This window comes from Microcebus murinus, chromosome X (assembly GCF_040939455.1).
Source record: "Microcebus murinus isolate Inina chromosome X, M.murinus_Inina_mat1.0, whole genome shotgun sequence".
Classification (NCBI taxonomy): Eukaryota; Metazoa; Chordata; class Mammalia; order Primates; family Cheirogaleidae; genus Microcebus; species Microcebus murinus.
The window spans coordinates 22,053,075-22,073,870 of record NC_134136.1 but is presented as its reverse complement, the minus strand read 5'-3'; the positions used below and the strand labels follow the sequence as shown (position 1 = coordinate 22,073,870).

Genomic DNA, 20,796 nt, shown 5'->3' with positions numbered 1-20,796 from the left:
AGTTAAGACTTAGGTCCTGTGACTCCCAACTGTCCAATCAAAGTGGTTCCATGGTGATCTCTGAACCTCAAGGGAGGTCCCTATCTGGGCACTATAAAATAGGATGCAGACCATAGCCAACCTGTCTTTGCCCTTCCTTTTGCTTGTCCTGCTGAGACAATGGGTCCAGTTGTCATCTGTGGCATATGTACCATGCTCTGTAAAACTATGTCTTGCTCTTGCCCTATAATCCTATCTTTCTGTCCTCAATAAACCTCATTTTCATGCTTGCCTTACTTTGGTGTGTCTGGTCATTCTTTGGCCATGAGCATGCCAAGAACTGACAGTTTCAGACTAAAACCTGACAGACATAATTTCTTTAAGGAGAGAAAAATGTTATACAAAGGGAAATATCACATAAACCAGGGAATATGGTTTCTAACTCACTGACTACTTATGTGACCTTGGGAAATAATAAATATTACTGTTGATTGAAGGTCTGCTAAGTATTCTGCTTTATTTTTTAATTTTACAAAATGTTATGCCATTTATCTTAACCCCATCCTCACCATTCCAATCTTTGAATTTCAGTTCCAATGCCATTTGCCAACAAGAAATCTTTCCCAATCTCCACTCTCAGTCAAATGTAATCACTTCTTTTGCATAGTCACAGCATGTTATTTATTCAACCATTTAGCACCTCTTTATTTCCATCTTGTTTTATAATTGGTGGCTGGCCAAAACATTTTTTCTCAGTAAACTGTGAGTTACTGGAAGACAGACCCTGTATTTTTTTTTTTCTTTTTCGTGATTATATTTCCAGTATTTGCCTCAGGATTTAGCACAAACTAAGCACTCAGTAAATGCTTTTTTGAATTATTGTGTTAAGTGACAATAAAGCAAGGGAGAAATACTACAAACAACTTACTCTAAAAAATGGGACATATGGCACAAATAATTTATTTACCTCCATTTAGAGCAAAATGCATTTTGTACAGGTGTAAATTATATCGCCTCAGAAGAGCTAATTCCCAAAGACATTTTTATTAGAATATTAAAAGAAAAAATTTGCCTTTGACATGTTGTAAAACTCCCTTTTAAGCTAACAATGATGGGAGCCTTTAAAAGTTGTTGCAATAGAAAAAATATCAACAGAAGCCAAATATGTTTCTATGCTATGCATTAACAACAGTGTCAAACACTCAAAGGTGATGCAAGGGAGAAAAGGAAGAAAAGCAATTGTGTTGGTGGAAGACGCGAATTCTTAAAGTACACCCAATTTGCCAAGATATGATCATTTTAGAGCAAAGGTAAATGACACCTAGGGTGATGTTTGATGATTAAGAATGAATTTTAGGAGGTTACTGCAGTTGTTTTTCTTTCAGTTATTTTCTTATAGAAGTCATTGAAAGAAAACCCTTAGGCAAATTAAATTTAGTGGAGTTTAATTGAGCAAAGAACCATTAAGGAAGAGGTCAGTCCTCAGAATCAGCAGAGGTTCAGAAAGCTTCACTCCACAACATGGGTGGGCAGCATTTATGGACAAAAAACAGAAACAGTTTGATTAGTTATAGTTCAGTATTTGCCTTATTTGAACATGGTCTGATCAGTTGGCAGCTTGTGATTGGCTGAGTTTGGCTGCTGTTATTGGCTAAGAATACTCAGGCTTTCAATTTGTTTATGTATTAAGTTAAGTTGCAGTTTATTACTTAGAAACTCAAGATACAGAGGCATCTTCAGGTCAAATTTAATTTAACAAAATGCATGTGTTAGACACCCTCAAGGATCAAAAAGTTTGCAATCAAATTTGTCCCATAAACATTCTATACTACTATTTCCATAAGAGATCAAGGGGAAGATGTTCTCTGCTGATAAAATGACTCCAGTGTAGCCTTCAGTGGCATCAGCCTAAATAAGCATCACTGCCTCAAAGAAGAGTCAGCACAGCTACATGAATGAATATTCATTTTGCCTTAACTCTCAACATATCTTAATCAGATATGAAACCACCCTTCAACAACAATAACGGGGTGCAAGTTGACAACTGTGGTAAGCATCTAGCTAAAAATAATGCACAGGCCTAGCTAAAAATAATGATAATAATTAGTAACTGTCCCCCTGTAATTGCCACTCTGGAGCCACACAGCTGGTGGTCATAAAGATTCTCAACTTCTCCCCATTGCTGATGTCCATAAAGATTCTTAACTGTCTCCGTAGATAACATCACCTTTTTAAAACCTAAAAGTAGTTGTTAAGATATCTTCCAGGCTCAGCATTCTAATGGATGGATTGGCCCACCCAGACCAGTGGCCTATACCTTGCCCTTATTAACAAACCTAATTGACTAATCCCTTGCCTGTTAAACTACCCTTAGAAACCCTGTCTCCCAAATTCTCTGGGAGGCAGATTTGAGAAACTTTTCCCATCTTCCTGCTTAGCTCTATGTGGAATAAAGACTCTCTGCCTTGTAAACCCTGCTGACTCAGTGTATTGGCTTCCTCTTGGGCAGCAGGCATATGAACTTGGTTGGGTGGCAACAGATATTTCTTCTGAATGCCCCATGGACAGTGGGGTAGGTAGATTTAGGGGTGGAAGGTAGGGGTGTTACAGTTCTTATTCCTTGCATCAGAATACTTAAGGCACTCCTTTATAGGAACTGATTGCTTCTACACGCACAAAGGCAAATGGCCAAAGAGATCTTCAATGGTGTCTCTCATGGTACATATGACAGACATGTGTATTAAAAAGTTAAGGCAGATCACTAAACCTCCTATTTGTGTAACTTTAGTATTTATGCCTTGCAAGCAGGTTCTCATTTATGTATTATAAATACAGAAAATAAAAAAGTAGCTCACATATTAGCAGGTACATTAGAAATAACACACATCCCTAAATAGTTTTATAGAGTATTTTAAGAAGTGACTTGATGGTCTTGAGAAAATTAGTTATAGTTGATTTTTTTAAATGCAGCTTGAGTTAGGATGTCAATTATAGAGGCTTGCAAGCAGCAGACTTCATTTGACCATGTATCAGATTTAGCCTGCATGTACTAAGAACATTAATAGAATTCTGGAAGGCAGCAATGACAATAGATGGCAAAGTAAAATAGTCAGCTTTATTTTTTGAGTCTCTTGTTCTATCAAGTCCTACCATTCTACCTTTGCCAAAGAAGGAAAAGGGGTTTAATGAATTAATTATTTCAGAGGCTAAGTAATATTCCTTTTTGTAGACTTTAAAGTAAAGATGGAAGCCTATTTGTGAGAAGACATAGATATAAAGACAGGGCAAGCATGCACTTTTTTTTGAGAATGAATGAATAAAAAAATGAATAAAACTGCATTAAATTTTATAAAACACTGATTTGTGGCCCAGAGCTCAATAGGCAAAACAGTATATATACCTACATATAAATATCTGCATGTGTGTATGTACATGGTGTGATATTTATTGAATATTTACTATGTGCCAAGCCAAGTGCTTCATATAGGTTATGTAATATAATCCACATAAATTCTTTATAAAATAAGTCAAATTATTATTGTTATGAGGAATGATGAAAATAAAACTCAAAGCTATTAAATAATTTGGCAAAGATTGCATAGCAAGTCAATGGTAACACTGGCATTTAAACTTAGAATTATCTGATTCCAAAGTCCAAGCTCTTATCCAACATGATATAAAAAAACAAAGTGTAGGTGAATATCAGTGCTTAAAGAAGAATGTCATATCTGACATTGAAGAGCACCTAGTGAGTATTAGATACTATGCTAAGTGTGAAGTCATGAGTCAAAAATCATCTAGGCCCTCAGGATCTCACAGTGTAGTGGGGGAATAAGGCATGAGCATAGATGCTTGCAATGTAAGCCCGTATGTGAGAAAAACTTGAAAGGTATAGACACAGTGTTAGAGGAACTCAAAAAGATCAGTAAGAAACCGATGGTTCAGCACATAAGGGAAGAGCATTGTTTGAAAAGGGGGAAATATATACAAATAAAATAGTGAGGAATGGATAGGAAAAATTAAAGAAAGAGCAAATAATCTAGTTTGATTAGAACATAAGTATGCATGAAAAGATTAACAAATGATAAGACCAGAAAGAAAAGTGTAAGCCAAAACATGAAGAAGTAGGAATGTAACCAAACTTCTTCCAATAAGCAGTGAGAAATAACTGAAAACTTTTGAAGCTAGAATAATCCATAATCAGTGCTAGAATGTAGAATGAAAAATAAGGTAGTTCTTTGACAATGGACTGATAGAAGCCTAGGAGAGGAAAGAGGAGTTGGAGTTTGACAGCAGTAGTCCACAGTAATGTGTTTTGCAGCCTTACTGTAAAGACTATGCTAATGAAATACATTTGAAAACCCACTCTTGTGAATTCTTTCTAAGTCAAACCTGACCAAAGATCTTTCTCTCAGAAACCTGGTGAGAGTATCAACGAGTGGAAGGCCTTCAGTTGTCCTATCCTGTTTTCAATAACTTTAAGTTAAGAAAAAAGAGCTCTATATCATAGAGAAGGGCTGACAACTACAGGGAGATCAGGATGCTCTACCATGTATGCTAATAGGAATTATCAGCAGGAAATAACAGCAGGAGAGAAGAACTATCTAGTATAAGGTCAAAGAAAACAGAAAACAAAACAAAACAGAAAAATCTTTGAAGTCACAGAGGCTGCAACTTGCTAAATTGTTCCAGCATTTCTTCTCTGACATTTGGGCACTAATATTAAACAGAAAACATTGGCATTGCTACATGTGAGAGAGAATGTCTTCTAAAGAAACAAGCAAGCAAATCTGGTACTTGCAAGCAGCAGACTTCATTTGATCATGTATCAGATTTAGCCTGCATGTACCAAGAACATTGATGGAATTCTGGAGGGCAGCAGTGACAATAGATAGCAAAGTAAAATAGTCAGCTTTACTTTTTGGGTCTCTTATTCTGCCAAGTCCTACCACTCTATCTTTTCTAAAGAAGGGAAGGAAATATGTAATGACAGATTCAATATTCAGATTGAGTAATCTGCCAAAATCATGAGGCGAAATCCTTTTATATCACACCAAGGAGCACCCAGCAAGCAGCGGGCAGTTTGCTCTATCATTATACTGGAAATCAACAATCCATCTAATGGTTATATGACAGACCTATAGATGAGATTTTGAAATGGTTCATTTGTATTTTTACTATGTTTAAATTTAGCTCTTGTTTACTTCAGCAGGTGTATCAAAACAAGTAGCATTTGCTGCTACAGATCTGAGCAAACTCAGCGGTGTGTCTTCCAAGAGAATCTTTTTAATTTGCTTATAATAGTTCTAGATTAGCCCAAATGAAGTATTTTCAGCATATAATTTCATGCTGATTAAGGAAACTGACACATAAACTTGAATCAACTGGATTTGTGTTTCCTTCAGGAAAACTCCTGACAAAATTAACAAAGAGGCAAAGACATGTGATGTCTCTGGCATTTATCTAGTCTCCCTCTATAGGTACTTCTAACAGTTCTCAACCTGCTCAACTGCAGGAGTTGAAAGACAACTCTACCTTGGGCCAGAACCAATCTGAATCATACCTGATAGTATTTTCAGATGCTCAGTCTCACTACCTAAGTGCAGAATTTACTGCACTAGGGTGGCCATGAACACCTGAATGTCCATGTTTGCTAAGCCAATTTCACTTGCCCAGTTCAAATGCCTTGGATGTTTTCCTACTTCCTGATTTTCATTCTGATTTTTAGATGGGATGAGAAGAAAAAAAGAATTGAAAACCTGCTTATTGAACACCTACTGTCTTCCTACTTTAGAGTCTTTATTGTGTTAACTTTTAAAGCTAGTCTATGAGAATGATATAAATATCCCCAAGACAGAAACACATGTAGAAACATTCAAATAATTTGTCACTTGTCTCAGGCTCAATATATAGTTAATGGGATAGTCACTGGCTAGAGTCTTACTACAGGAGAACCAAATAATATGGTTGCCTGATCACGAGTATCAGCATTGCCTACATATTTTTTCTACAGACTCATTTTCTCCAGATCAGAAACTTTGGCTTCTGAAAGTTTATCCAAATATATCATATTCCCTCTTGGGAATTCTGATGCACCCTGCTGGCAACTCTTCTTTGAGGATATCTTCACCCCAAATGATACCCCCAGCTCTAGCCTCACCTATTCCTGGTGTTTACTCCTCACTCAGGTGGCCTCCATTTCACTACCAATGTGCCCACACGATAAACCAAACGATCAACTTTTAACACTTTGATTTCAGTGTCATCAACAAGGTTCCCTCTGTGATTACAAATACGATTTGTTTTCCTTTGGTGCTAGGCATTGCTAGAAGACTCATGCACAGATTTATGAGTGATAATCCAAAACTCTCTGTAAACAAATGATTCATATAATAAAAGTATATTCATCCTTCATTTCTTCCATATGTTTGAAAACTGAGAATCTATATTTTATTCATTTGAAGATTAGTCTTTAAATTCTATATTTTCCAAAGTCTCATAACCAGGAGATGTGGACATCATAGTTAGAAACCTGTTTTCAAAGTTGGTTGTCAATATTTTGTGGTCCAAGAGCTCCAGAAAAATGATCCCTATCTCTTCTGTTGTGCATTCATCTGCTGTTGGTGCTCACAAGCCTTTTGTTTGTGGATATGGCACCCATCTGCTATGCTACTGAGATTCATTAACATGGCATGAGAATCATGGGATGTCAGGTCACACCTGGAATACATGTTCACTGAGGAGCAATTCTGTATGAAAATGATAAAAATGGGAGACAGTGTATCATGGGCAAAGAGTGTGCACTTTACAATCAGAACATTTATGTTTGAATCCCCCTATCTAACACCTGCAAGCTGTGTAACCTTAGGCACATTATTTAACCTCTCTGAGCCTCAGTTTCTTCAACTAAAGGGATATTAATAGCTACACCTCAACAAAGGTGCTGTAAAGACTGAAGAAAAGGAAATAATTACTGTAAATCACTTAGCATGATGCTTTTACTAATCACTTAAAAGTAAAAGTTATTAATGATTAAAAGTATAATACTCATCCTCCTAAAGGTCAAGGACCATGACAAAATCTTAAGTCTCTAATCGGAGAACAATGGTATTTTCCATTTGTCTAAAAATAAAACCCTACACTTATAAATACTGTTGTCACATCACAGCAATTTTTTAAATTTAATTAGGCTTCCTACTGTGTAAAGAATTACATTTAAACTTGGCTTAGTATTAATATTTAAGGCCTTCCGCAACATACCTCTTGAAGGTGAAAATAACTCTCCAAAGTTCCCAGATTAAGCTTTGAAAATATTCTGATCTCAAATCCTTTTATGATAATAATTAGCTTACATTCCCAAACATATACTTTTACATACAACATAGAGAAATCATAACAAAGAAGTAAATCCTGAATTTCCAACTAAAATATAAGTAGGTTGGGCTTTGAGGAAAACATTGAATTAAGAAGTATGTGGTTCAAAAAAGTTTTGTTTTTTTTACATAAGTGGTGATCTTAAAGACATTATCAAATTTATCATGTGATATGAAACTATGTCTAGCAAATAAAAGAAGTTAAATGGTATGTGCACCTTGGAAACTGTTGTGTGGTTTTATGACCCCAAGGAGTTTCTTTTTAAATATTTCTGCTGCTAATGAAAAAGCATTCCAAGTGGCCCTACCGAGTAAACACATATTGAAATGAATACAAAATGTTGCCCAAGTGTAGTTTAACATTTGATGATTTAATTATGCATAGTCTAGGAAGGCTGTTTTCTTGAATATATTTTTCCTTGCAAAAGAAACACAGACACTAGTGTTGACCCTTAACCTGAGCATCTAAACTTCCCTGTAGGGTGTTTTATTTATAAACAAAACAAAACAAAAAAGCTTCAAACTTGTGTGACTCATTCTGTCAGCAATTGTAGGCCATTTAGAATATGAAAGAATTTTATAAGAGCTGATTTTATTTTATGAATACTAATCAGCCCTACTCCTGTGGATTCCCTAGCTGTACTGTGGTAAATTATAAGATTAGTATAACAATTCCTTCAACAAATGAATTTTACTACTAACATACTGAATCATTGCTCCCGTTAGCCATTCTTCCAAGATTAGTAGGTAATTCTTCAAAACTGTAGAAATTCTCACATTCTATCACTGTTAACTAGCTTTTCTCATCCTTCAAAAAGGTTTTTATAGGCCGGGTGCGGTGGCTCACGCCTGTAACCCTAGCACTCCGGGAGGCCGGGGCAGTTGGATCACTTGAGCTCAAGAGTTCGAGACCAGCCTGAGCAAGAGTGAGACCCAGTCTCTACCAAAAATAGAAAGAAGTTAATAGGACAGCTAAATATATATAAAAAAAATTAGCCGGGCATTGTGGCGCATGGCTGTAGTCCCAGCTACTCGGGAGGCTGAGGCAGTAATATGGCTTGGGCCCAGGAGTTTGAGGTTGCTGTGAGCTCGGCTGATGCCATGGCACTCTAGCCCAGGCAGCAGAGGGAGACTCTGTCTCAAAAAAAAAAAAAAGGTTTTTATTAAGAATTATCATAGTAGATTTAATATTTCTAAAATTTGTATTTTTTTATTATTTCAACACCTTATATTCTTTATGGTCTGCATGTCTTATTGTTCTTTTCTTTTTACTCCAGCATCACTAAGGGGTCATGTTACTTTATCATATGCAAATATGGGCAGATGTTCTTTCAGCTGAATAGAAAATTATATTGGTTTAACACCAGAAAGAGCCTATTTTGGAAATATTTCTTGTTCCAGGGACAACCTTCCATTCTTGCTGTTCATTCTTGTTGAGAAATTATAACAGTGGCTAAGAAAATGAGCTTTGGAGTCAGAACCAGAAAGTTTGTATCTTGTCTTTGGTACTTACTTGCATCTTTCTGTGCCCCAATTTCCTCATCTATAAAATAGGGAAAATAATAACAGATTTAGTAATAGTTATAACTTTGTAATGAGTATAAAATGAGTTAATGTTTTAATTGCTTAGAAAACTGCCTGGTACATAGTAAATTTATAAAAGTTTTGTTATATAAAAGAAATAAATTCTATTGCCACATTTTACTTCCATCATCTTTCTCGAGTTTTCATTCTTTCTACTTTCCTTATTTCTCTTGTATCCCCTCCCAGTGTTGGCACTATTTTATTTACTTTCTGTACTAGAATTCAGTAATGTTCTTTGTGGGAGACTTATGAATTATTAGCCATTAAGATTTGGGGAGTTAACGTCAAACAATAGTTCCATTATTCACTCCCACACATTCTACAGCAGTTGTCCAGTACTGTTTTTCTGAGATACTTATTTCTCAATTAAGACATGATTCGAAAATATTTGTTTTTAATAAAGTACAGCGGTAGCCAAGATATTGTCTATGTTAATAATGAGAAGAATGCCACCTTAGTAAAAGAGTTTTTTCACAAGCAAGGCAATTGCTATTGAAAGTCATAGAAAAACATGAAAAGACCCCAAGAAATATACCAGTTTTATTTTGTTTCAGTTTTGACAATAGTATTCAGTTTAGACTTGAGCATTACCATTGCTATGAATCAGGGGCAGGAAAGGTGAAAGGAGAGCTTATTATGGAAGGGCAAAAGATCAAGTCATTATAAAATGCCACATTACAAAAATAAGAACTCTACCCTAATATTTGTATACAGCATGTGCAAAGCTGATCAACCACAATTTTTTAGGTAGCTCTCTATTGCCTGTAAGTACTGCACAGATGCAAGCATGTTTGCTATAAAGCAAATGCTTATGAACCCATTAGCCCCTGTACATTGAAAAGGTCCTCTGGGCATTTGATTTATTTTCTGATTAAAATTCATGTTAATTTTTGAAAATCTAATTTAGAACATCAAGATCTGTACCCCAGTTGTGTATCTAAATATTTCTAAAGATTCTAACAAATGTGTTATTTTTCCTTATGAAGAAATGGAAATGGACACTCTCATTTGATTTTCTTCACCTAAAGAATTTCATGATTCAAATGTTACTTTCATTAGTTGAATAGTTGGTTTTTACAAGTAGGAACCATTCTGTTTTACGAGACACCATTATAGCACTTGCCCGTTTTTTAAAAAAATAAACTCTCAAATTCACAATCTGTATTATGAATTTTAATTAATTGACATCCAAATGGTTGAGTGGGGCATTATCAAAATATTTAAAGATTTCAGTGGAGTAACATAAATAATTTAATTTTGAGATTGCACTCTAGTTTCCATATTTCCAATTTTCAGGAAGTTGCTTTTTAAACCACCAAAGGAATAATGGATATTTTGTTAAAGATATTTCATAAGGAATCATAAAAGCTTATTCATAAAGCAAGTATTTTCCTTAAACATTTCAAAGGTAAGCACAATGTTTATCAAGAACAAGACTGAAAAGTCCCTATCTGTACATGGTAATACTATATATGCAGCTGGTGTATCTTAAATTGCAATTGAAGCCTTAGGCAGTAAGGACAATTAAGACTGTCAGATACTTACAAAAAAGAGCCTCAAGTAAAAAGCACCCACTATATAAGAAAGGATTGTGTCTCTAACAAGATTTTAACTTTGTTAACAAATGAAAGACTAAGTAATTGGTAAGAAATTAGTAGTGTTAATTATATGGCACTCCATTTCGTAGAATACAATCAGAAATAACTAATTGGCTAGATAAAATATTGCTGAGTATCTTCTTATTCATGAAGGATAAGTGTTATATAACAACATCTAATTCCATCTGATATCTAACTATGTATCTCAATTATACCTTATTTTATACTGGTAGGTCAAATTTTTGGACTTTGAGGTACATATTTTTAAGTTGTATGTTTTTCTTCAAAAGTGCAGTCTGAAGACTGCTGCAATAGCTTTTTAATCAAAGAGTCATTAAATCCCGAGATGCTTCTTGGATACCGATGTAGATGAGGCTATTATATTATGCTCACCTTGTACTCTACATCCTCACCAGTTTTCTTGAGAACGAATTAGAGGGGCATGAATTGAAAGTCAGAATTTGAAATTTGGAAAAACTTCACTAATTCAGACTTGAGTAATTTAAAACTTGTGACAATTTGGACAGGTCCTGGATTGCAATTTACCCTTACAAAATTAATCACTTATTCCCACAGTGCATTAATTCTGTAACTCTCCCTAAAAAGCATAAATTAGCTCTATGAAATATTGTAGGGTGTTATTATTGTAGAAAACGTGGCTTTCATTAAATGCAAAAGCACACATGAAATAATAATAAATGTGACTCTCCTTCCATTCCATTTGGATTGTTTATCTAATGCAATAGATCTGTACTTATGAGTCTACGTTTTCTGAAGTTATTTCTCTCCTAACATATAAAAGACGTTTAAAAATAACTAGGTAAAGGAACATTTATGGTTATTAATTTGGCACCCAAGGGGTCAGATTCAGGACCTTTTCCTTATTAACAACAGTATATTAACCAATCACAGAATACCAAATAACCAATACCAGTGAACTAAAAATAAAATCCTAAGCCCTCTACCAACTGAATGGACCACTCTTGGCCAAGGGGACATCAGAAAAACCTTAAAACTGAGTTCCTGGCCATGAAGGGAAGATAAGTCAGATACACCTTGTATTTTTTCTCTTTTGGAGTTTAGATACAAAAATAGACCAACATTAATGTTAAAACAAAGATCATAAGACTGAAAAAACAGACTTTTTGTGACGACAAGATGCTAAATTTTTAACAGGACCTGAGGCCATGCAAGGCAAAGGTTAAATGACACCTGCAGGCCATCAATTTGCCTAACAGATCACTTTAGTCTGTATATTGTGGCTTGTCTCTGATTAACAGACATTCTTAAAAACAGTCCAAGCCTTTAGACAAAGCTTTATTTCTTTAACCAATTACAAATCAAAGAATCTCTGCACCCACCTCAGCCCCCCAGATGTCCCTCCTTTGTTCCAGAGAAACCAATGTATACCGTCCATGTATTGATTTACGATTTTACCTACAATTCTAGTCTCTTTAAAATATATAAAAACAGCCTGTATCCCAACCACCTTTAGAGTCACTTAAGCCTTCTTTGCTATGAATCCCCCACAGTCACACATTTTTAGCTCAGAATAAACCTCTTTAAATTATTTTACAGACTTTGAGTTTTTTTCAGCTAGCACATAATAAATGTTTAGAAATTGGTGTCCTCACTCTCTTTTAAAAGTCCCATTAAAGCCTATACTAGGAAAACAAATTTCAACAGATTTGTCAGTCACATTTTGAGCTGTCCTGATTTGAATAAGTAAAAGTGGCTTCTTCAAAAATATACCTTACAAATTAATTTTTTAAAAACAAATTCATACTGGCCAGACACAGTGGCTCCCACCTATAATCCTAACACTTTGAGAGGCTGGGGCGAGAGGATCACTTGAGCTCAGGAGTTCGAGACCCCAGCCTGAGCAAGAGTGATATCCTGCCTCTATTAAATATAGTAAAAATTAGCCAGTCATGGTGGTGCACGCCTGTAGTGCCAGCTACTCATGAGGCTGAGGCAGGAGGATTGCTTGAGCCCAGGAGTTTGAGGTTGCTGTGAGCTAGGCTGACGCCATGGCACTCTAGCCCAGGCAACAGAGTGAGACTTTGTCTCAAAAACAAAAAAGACAACAATAACAAAAAAAATCAAACAGGTTTTCCCCAGAACTAATTTGTTTTAGCAAATTTTACTAAACTTTGCCTGATTGGCATAGATTGCACTATATGCAATTTGTGATAAACTAAATTATGATAAACTTAAATTTAAGTCATATTATGAAATAGCAATTCTTAACTTTTTTCAATCCATGATCCTAGAATTAGGTTTAATAATCAGTGGAATAAATGATCATTTAGAAGATGCTTTTATAGGAATGACTGTACCTGATCCAACAAATTAACTTCACTATTACTACCAAACCACACTAGAAACAAACATTTACTGTCTTATTTTCAACACTAGAGTTCAACACAAAATCACCTGAAGAAACTTCATGGAACACATATTGCATACACTACTTAGGAGTATTTATTATAAATTCATAAAACTTATTTTTTTAAAAGAGGGAGGGAAAATCAAATTTTTCTGTCATACCTGTGGCTGGGGATGAATCCAGATCTCCACAGTTGTTGTTGACTCTTTCATGGGGGTATGAGATCGCACAGCCTCCATCATTGACTTTAGAAGAGAAAAACAAAATAGAAGTATTTTTAAGCTGTTTATTAAAAGTAAGAAACACAGTGCATTTCACACAAACAGGAAGCTAAATTAGTGCCAGGGGAAATCATCTCTTTCTAGATATCATAGTTTATTTATTCAAGAAATAGCTGTTGAGGGTTTACAATGTGCCAGGCACAGCTCTAGGTACTGAAAATAAAAAAAAAAAAGAGAGAGAGAGAGAAACAAAAAAACAAAAAGAAAAAAAAAAGAAATCCCTTTTCTCATGGAGTTTGCATTTCAGTGTTCTATTAAACATATGAGTGGAATTATGGAGAAAATTTAAAATATTTAATGGATGAAGTTTAAGTGTGAGAAACTATCAGTCCAATGCTTTTACAACTCAATGGCCTCAAGAGCTGTATTTGTGAATGCCCCATTTTTTTTCAAATTAAAATCTATTCTGGGTATGCCACCACAACACAAATTTATTATCTGCCATAAAAAGATATTTAATAGATGTGATAAATGCCAAAGAATTTATGAACCAATACACAGTTGTTATCCTACCAACCCAGAGCAATTATCAAAGTCTCAGAAAGATGATGTCTGTTTTCATTTAATTTGCCTCAGGAGTATGTTCTCTGTTTTTAAAATATTGAATATATATGATACTCATTTTCTGTGTATGTGATTTTAACTTATGAGGTAAAGGATTTGGTAAAAAGTTATCATCTGTGAAAGGGGAAGATTTTTCAAAGAAGCTGGGAAAACTAAACTCAGTGACTATTTTAACAGAATAGTCACTCCTCCTCCCATAGATATGGAAGGAAATATTTACAGTGGGGAATATGTAACAGAGGGCAAAGCCTGAAAAAAATGGTAAAAATATTTTCTGTCTCTTTAAAACATCCTCCATTCCTTTTTGAGAACTAAAACCTGCATCCCTGCGTCAGGCGAGTGATTAGAAGAGTCAGAGTAATGTCTTTTGTTCTTCATGCTACAGATGGTTCAGCCCGGACCTGGCTGAGGGAGGTCCTGGGTGGAGGTCACAGGATTGTCTTCAGTGAGATGTGACGGAGATGGGACATCAGGATCATCAATTGTAGTTGAACAGCAATTGCCCGAAGCTGAGAACCCACCCTTTAAAAGTTCTGTATTTCTGATTATTATTAGGACGATAGCATTTCAGACAGGAGTCTCCATCCCCCTCCTCATTTGTCAGCAAATTAATAAAACTCCTCTTTCCTTCTCCTCAAACCACTTGTCCTTGTTCTTCTGATGTGGCCTTGTGGACAAGTGCCGAGCTTTCAGTAACACTATCAGATGCTTTTGTGCAACAATAGCAGAGTTGAGTAGCTGTAGCGAAGACCTTATGTCACATTCTCATGATTTTGCACTGCTATTTGGTGCACTACAAATTGCAGTGATGCAGTTATAACTTGACAGGATTTTAAGTGCCACATGTATTGCCTTACCATGACAGTTTATTTCATTTATTTATTTTTATTACCAGTGCATGCTCTTTATGACAAAACAAGAAAAGAAGAGAAAATCAGATTTGGAACAACACATTTTAAAGGCAAATGAGTAAGAATTATTTTGTTATTGAATTAAATAGCAAATCATATTTATTATGCAATGACGCTAAGCTATGACAAAAAGAACTCAATGCACATTGACATTATGAGACTGAGCCCTTATCACAATATTCCAATTCACAGGAAAGCATGTCAGAAACATTAGAAAATTAAAAAGAAACATCTCATCACAGCAGAATTTCTTCACAAAATAAAAAAAAATGAAAATGAGGCTAGGACAAAAGTAAGTTTCTGATAGGCTCATTTGTTAGCCAAGCAAAGAAAGACACCTACCAATGGTGAGTGAATTAAATCATGTTTGCCTACAACACTTGAAGAAATGTGTCCAGAAAAAATAAACTTAAGACTATTAGCCTTTTGGCAAATATAGTAACTGAAAAACCGAGGACATTGAAAGCTGTATTAATAATGAATTAAAAAAACAAGGGCAAATAATTTTGAGTAGATTCCTTCTTTTTGTAATAAGTTAACAAATGTTACCAACATTGCTCAGTTGTTATTATGTGACGAAGGAATGCCAAGTTTGAAGTTACTGAAGAATTAGCCTCTATGAATAGTCTGTGAACAGAACACACGGAACTAACTTCCAAGAAGTTAAGAAAAAGCTAATTCAGTAAAACTTGAAGTGGGATTTGCTAAGAAGTGTTACTACTGATGGTGGGTAAAATATGTATGAGGCCGAAAGAAGCTTAGTTTAACAAAACAAAGCTTGTGAAAACATAAAATGTTCAAAGTCTATGGCTATTTATTGTATTATACATCAACGAGGTACTTTGTGGAAAATATTTGAATCTATCATGTGTTATGGAACCAGTCAAATCAATAGTAAACTTCATTCACTGTTGTGAACTGAATTATTGTAATTCTGTGAACTTTTGTCAAAAATGCAAGCTGAATATTTTGACTTGCCCTACCAAATAAGTAGTTGAATGGCTTAGCTATGACAAAGTTTTATGAAGATATTTTGAGCTTGGGCTCAAGACTGCAATTTTACTGAAATAGACACAGCACCTTCAATCACTATCATTAGTGAATCACTTTGGAAATTGAGCTTGCTGCAGTCTTGATAATGTCTCATAATAAATAAACCTACAATTACAAGGCAAAACAGTACTTATATGTGAAACTTAAACTAAAGTCAATTTGACAACTAAAGTTGTTTGAATCACAAGTAATATCAAGCTGCTTTACACACTCCAGCACTTCAAAAATTAAAATAAGAAACAAAATTTCCATTTTCACACAAATTTGCAATGAGTTGTGACTAATATGCAATTGAGCAGATTTACCTAACCTTCAATTAGAAATGTTAATTTTCAATATAGTGGTATGCTAAGTGGCAAATTAAGAAAAGAATCTAATACAATTCTTCAAATGCAGATATCTAATTTCCTTTGTTTGGATACATATGCAGCAGTGGAATTGCTGGATCATATGGTAGACCTATTTTTAGTTTTTTGAGGAACCTCCATACTGTTTTCTAGTGACTGTGCTAATTTACATTCCCGCTAACAGTGTACTTGTGTTCTCCTATCTCCACATCCTTGCAAGCATCTGTTACTTTTTTTCTTTTTGATAATAGCCATTTTAACTGGTGTGAGATGATATCTTATTGTGGTTTTAATTTGCATTTCCCTGATGATTAGTGATGTTGAGCACTTTAGGGATTAATAAGCAGAATATATAAGAAATGCACACAACTCAATAGCACAAAACAAAGAAACTGATTTTTAAAATGAGCAAAAGATATGAATAGATATTTCTAAAAAGACATACAAACGGCCAACAGTTACCTTTAACCCTTTTTAAATCCAAGTCTATTTGAATTGCATTTCCCATCACATTTTAAGCATCTAATTTAAACATTCTCTGTCATCTGTGAGCAGTTCCATGGCTGCTGGGCTACCCTCTGTCACACACATAATGCTGCTACCACCCAACCAGGTTGATTGCTTGCCGTCCAAGAGGAAGCCAATACACGGAAACAGCAGTTGTTACAGCAGAGAAAGGATTTAATTCTGTATAGCACTAAATGGGGAGATGGGAGGAATTTCTCAAATCTGCCTCCCCAAGGATTTGGGAGACAAAGTTTTTAAAAACAGTTTGGTTAGCCAAGGATTAGGCAATTAGGTTTGCTAATAGTCTAGGTTCAGGGCAAAATTATAGGGGTTTAGAAATTATGCTTCATTTCCTGGGGTCATAATTCCAGCTGAGTCAATTTCTTGGATTGGGCTGCTGGTCTGGGTGGGACAGCCAATTCACTGGAATGCAGGACCTGAAAGATATCTCAGAATCTACCTTTAGGTTTCAAAAAGGCTTATCTACGGAGAGAGTTAAGAATCTTTATGACTACCAGCTATGGGACTCCAGATTAGCAATTATGGAGGTGACTAATTATTATTTTTAGCCAGGCCTGTTCCTTCACAGTTTTGTGACTCCTACCCCAGTTTTCACCTTGTACCCCTTTATTGATTTGTGTAAAGGGCCATTTCAATGCTGCATTCAAATGTCCATTGAATTAAGTAGGGATGGTATGTTAGGTGGTAAAAGGTTTAAAGCTATGTAGATGTACCTTGTCCATTTAAATTTGGCCACTAAATATTTCTGCCTTATAACATCCTTCATTATTCAAATATTAGAAAAAAAATTATTATAATTTGTCTTGTACAAAAATAAGAACTTAAAGGTAAAATAATACTCCCATCTATGCCAACATTCTCCTTATCACTCCTCCACCTCCTACTGAAATCCCACAGTTAAAAGACTAAGAACTAATCTAATAGAAGATCTACAATATACAGAACTGCTGAGGATTAACTATAATGCAAGTGAAAGAAATGACAATTGCAGGAAATCTTAGTGCTCAAATACATTATGCCTGATTGCTTTAAGAAAATGAAATACGGTTCATCAGCAAACACCTGAGAAATAAAATGTAGATCTGCATTTCTGTTTCCTTACATGTACTATACACTGCACCAAACTGTATCTTCCCTTTTATGGAATTAGATGTCAAGCTGTCAAGAAAAGAGTAAAATGCTTTATAATAATCACAGTCTTTGTAGATTTAAGCCTCATTTTAATCCAGTTGATATTAAGACAGTGCTCAGTGCCAAAAAGTGAGAAGTGCGTCTTACCAATGATCTTAAAGAGTTTTGAGAAATGTCATTGGCATTATTGCTAATAATAAAAATAATTCTTCCAAGGGAAGGATGGATAGATATCGGATCTTATTATTATTCCTGAGTTAGAGATTATTAGTTCATAGTTTAGACATTGGAAGGGAGTTTGACATTGTTTAAAATTGTATTAACTCCTTCAAGCACAAATTCACTATTTCACCAGTGATTCCTTGTTGGCCTGAAGAAATAGACATATGTAAAAGAAAAGGTGTTAATTTATATTATTTCCTACTTTTTAGAATTTAGAAATTTCATGACTTAAAAATTTTCTATAATCTGCTTGAATGATTTTATTTATGGAGGAGGTGGGAAGAGACTGGCTTATAAGGAGCATTGCTTCAGAGTAAATGTCCTACATTCTATTAAATCTCCCCCAATGTTTTGTACAAAGCAAGAAAAAGATTTTAAGCCAAATTTTCATTCACAGAAATGTGAAATATAGCTCAAAATATATGCAGTGATATAGCCTTGTGATAAATGAGAAAAGAAAAATATTTTCAGCTTCCAAAGGACTTAATCTTTCATAAAAATAATAAGAAACTATTACAGGTGACCTAAAAGAGTAAAATTCACTTCCCAAAATATAACGGCCTTGTTTAAAAAAAGGCTTATGAAGCAAGATAATTTGATTGAACTTTCTAAATCTGGCAGGTCCCTCTTTGCTGTTCTTCTCAAATGTTTTCCTGACAGTGTCACACAGAATCTTAGCTTTAGAGACTTGATGCATTAACTGCTTTCTTTAACCTGACTAATCCCAAAGTTGCTGGACAAGGTAAACCCAGACTGATTCTGAGAATGTTTTAAGGAGAAATGTGAATGTATCCTTTTCTTCTCACAATCAGAAATTGTATTGCAACTCAAACCTAATAGTAAGAAAATCATCCTTAGAACAAGATCATGCTATTTCTGATTACAGCCTCAATGTTACATTTTTGTTCCAAAATCTAGCAAAAAGAGAATCCAGAGAAGCTTCAGTGTATTCAACAATTACATTTCTTTCTCAAATGCAACAGATTTTCCACTAGAAATGGGAGTATGCTGCCATTTTCCAGGTAATCATACCCACCCCAGTAATCTCAAGTTTTATAGAGATGTAACATTCTAAATCATCACAGTCATCACATTATTTTGGCTACCAAAGGCTACAAGTGAGTTTAACTTATAGATTATTGTTATTTTACTGCTGTATAGTTGGTATATTTATGGGTTAAGGGAAAAGAAAGTATTCTCAAACAAGCATGTGAGACATTTGTTTTTGAGAGTCCTATGTAATATCTAGCACAATGATAATGTGCCTGAAGACATGTAAGTACGTGGGTGATGCTTCTAGTGATTACATTTATAAAAGCTTTCCCTCATTCTCATTTCCTGCCTTATAAGAAATCAAGATTCTTACTATGGAAATAATATTCATCAAAGCTATGGCAAAGTTTATAAATATGAAGTGTAACTGGATGCTTATTTTTGCCCATGACATATATAGATGAATAATTTCCATTAAAAGCCTGGATACAATATCAACTTTTAATTTTTATAATAAATTACAGGATACATTTCCAATTGCAGTGAATATACTCCAGAGATTTTTTGAAATAGGAGAAACTCTGTTAATTCCTACTCTCCTTAATGTTTCCTAATTTCCTCCTGGCATACCTTTCTGCCATATATTTAGTAAAGTGGTAGGCAATATTTAAGTAAGAAAAGATAGATGTTTAAAAGAAACTAAAGTCTACTCAACAATATGGTGCAACAGTGGAAAGTACAGGACCTTTGGAATCTGGCTGTACAGTCTACTAGTTTTGTGAATTCTATCAAGTTATTTAAGATGATTCTCAGTTTCATCATCTGTGAAATGAGTATAATAATATGAGCCTCATAGGATCATTGTATGATACTGGGTTACTATAATAAAGTGCTTGGCACTTTATAATTATCCTCTTGACTTGCACTATTATGGCTGTATCTTCTCTAACAATATGAAACAGAAGCCTTCTAGAGCCATCCATCACATAATTCATTCATATTCTCCCTGTCTCTTCTCTCTCTTTCTCTCTCTCTCTCTCTCTCTTTCTCTCTCTCTCTCTCTCTCTCTCTCTCTCTCTCTCTCTCTCTCTCTCTCTTATTCTCTCTCTCCTAAGTTAAACTATCACTTCAATACAAAATAAAGGACCTGAGCAGCCCTGCTGGTGGTGGAGAAAGCTGGCCCTACAATCTTTTATTCTTATTCACAATTGAGCCTCAATTCTCAAGAGTAAGGCACTATGAAGCACCTCAAAATTTTTGAAACTGGAAATTCTAAACTTACATGTTTTTTTTTTTTTTTTTTTGTATATCTGAAAAATAAAAATTTACCACTGTTGCAGTAAATAGCACAGGAATGTGATGGATGAAGGTGGTGGGAACGGGGAAAGTGGACATTAATTATCCTTCACTTTTTCCAAATATTACATAACCTCTAATGGGGAGAAGCCTCTTTTGATTAAAGATAAATTCCTCCTACACAGGTAAAAATAAGCTTTTTTTGTGAATTTCATTGAAATTTCAAAAAATATGTTGGTTTTTAAAACTGGAGATCCTTGAGAATGTAAAATTTGAGGACCAAGATGAATTATATGTATGAATGTGTATAGTAAGGATAAATAAAGAATACATTTTGACTCAAATTGAAAGAAACATTGACTATTGAAAGTTTAAAATGAATTGTCTAGTTAAACTGTTATAAAATGCTCCTAAATTTTCTTAAAAATTAAGACAATTTGGGGGGTAGAGGCAAGAAGGAGAGGACTTGGATTAAACCATTTTAAACATGAAGCTTGATATTTGGTATTTGGCTTAAATTTTCAAGTATCCTTAAGATATTCTGTTT

At 34.7% G+C, this 20,796-nt stretch overlaps 1 protein-coding gene across 1 annotated transcript in view; it reads right to left on the bottom strand.

Moving 5' to 3' along the window:
• Nucleotides 1-20,796, bottom strand: part of PCDH11X (protocadherin 11 X-linked) — an 859,890-nt gene that overhangs the window by 446,289 nt on the left and 392,805 nt on the right. Inside the window, exon 4 of the mRNA XM_075999346.1 lies at nt 13,085-13,168. Within this exon, the coding sequence (XP_075855461.1) occupies nt 13,085-13,168 (84 nt within the window). The remainder of the gene's footprint in view (nt 1-13,084; nt 13,169-20,796) is intronic.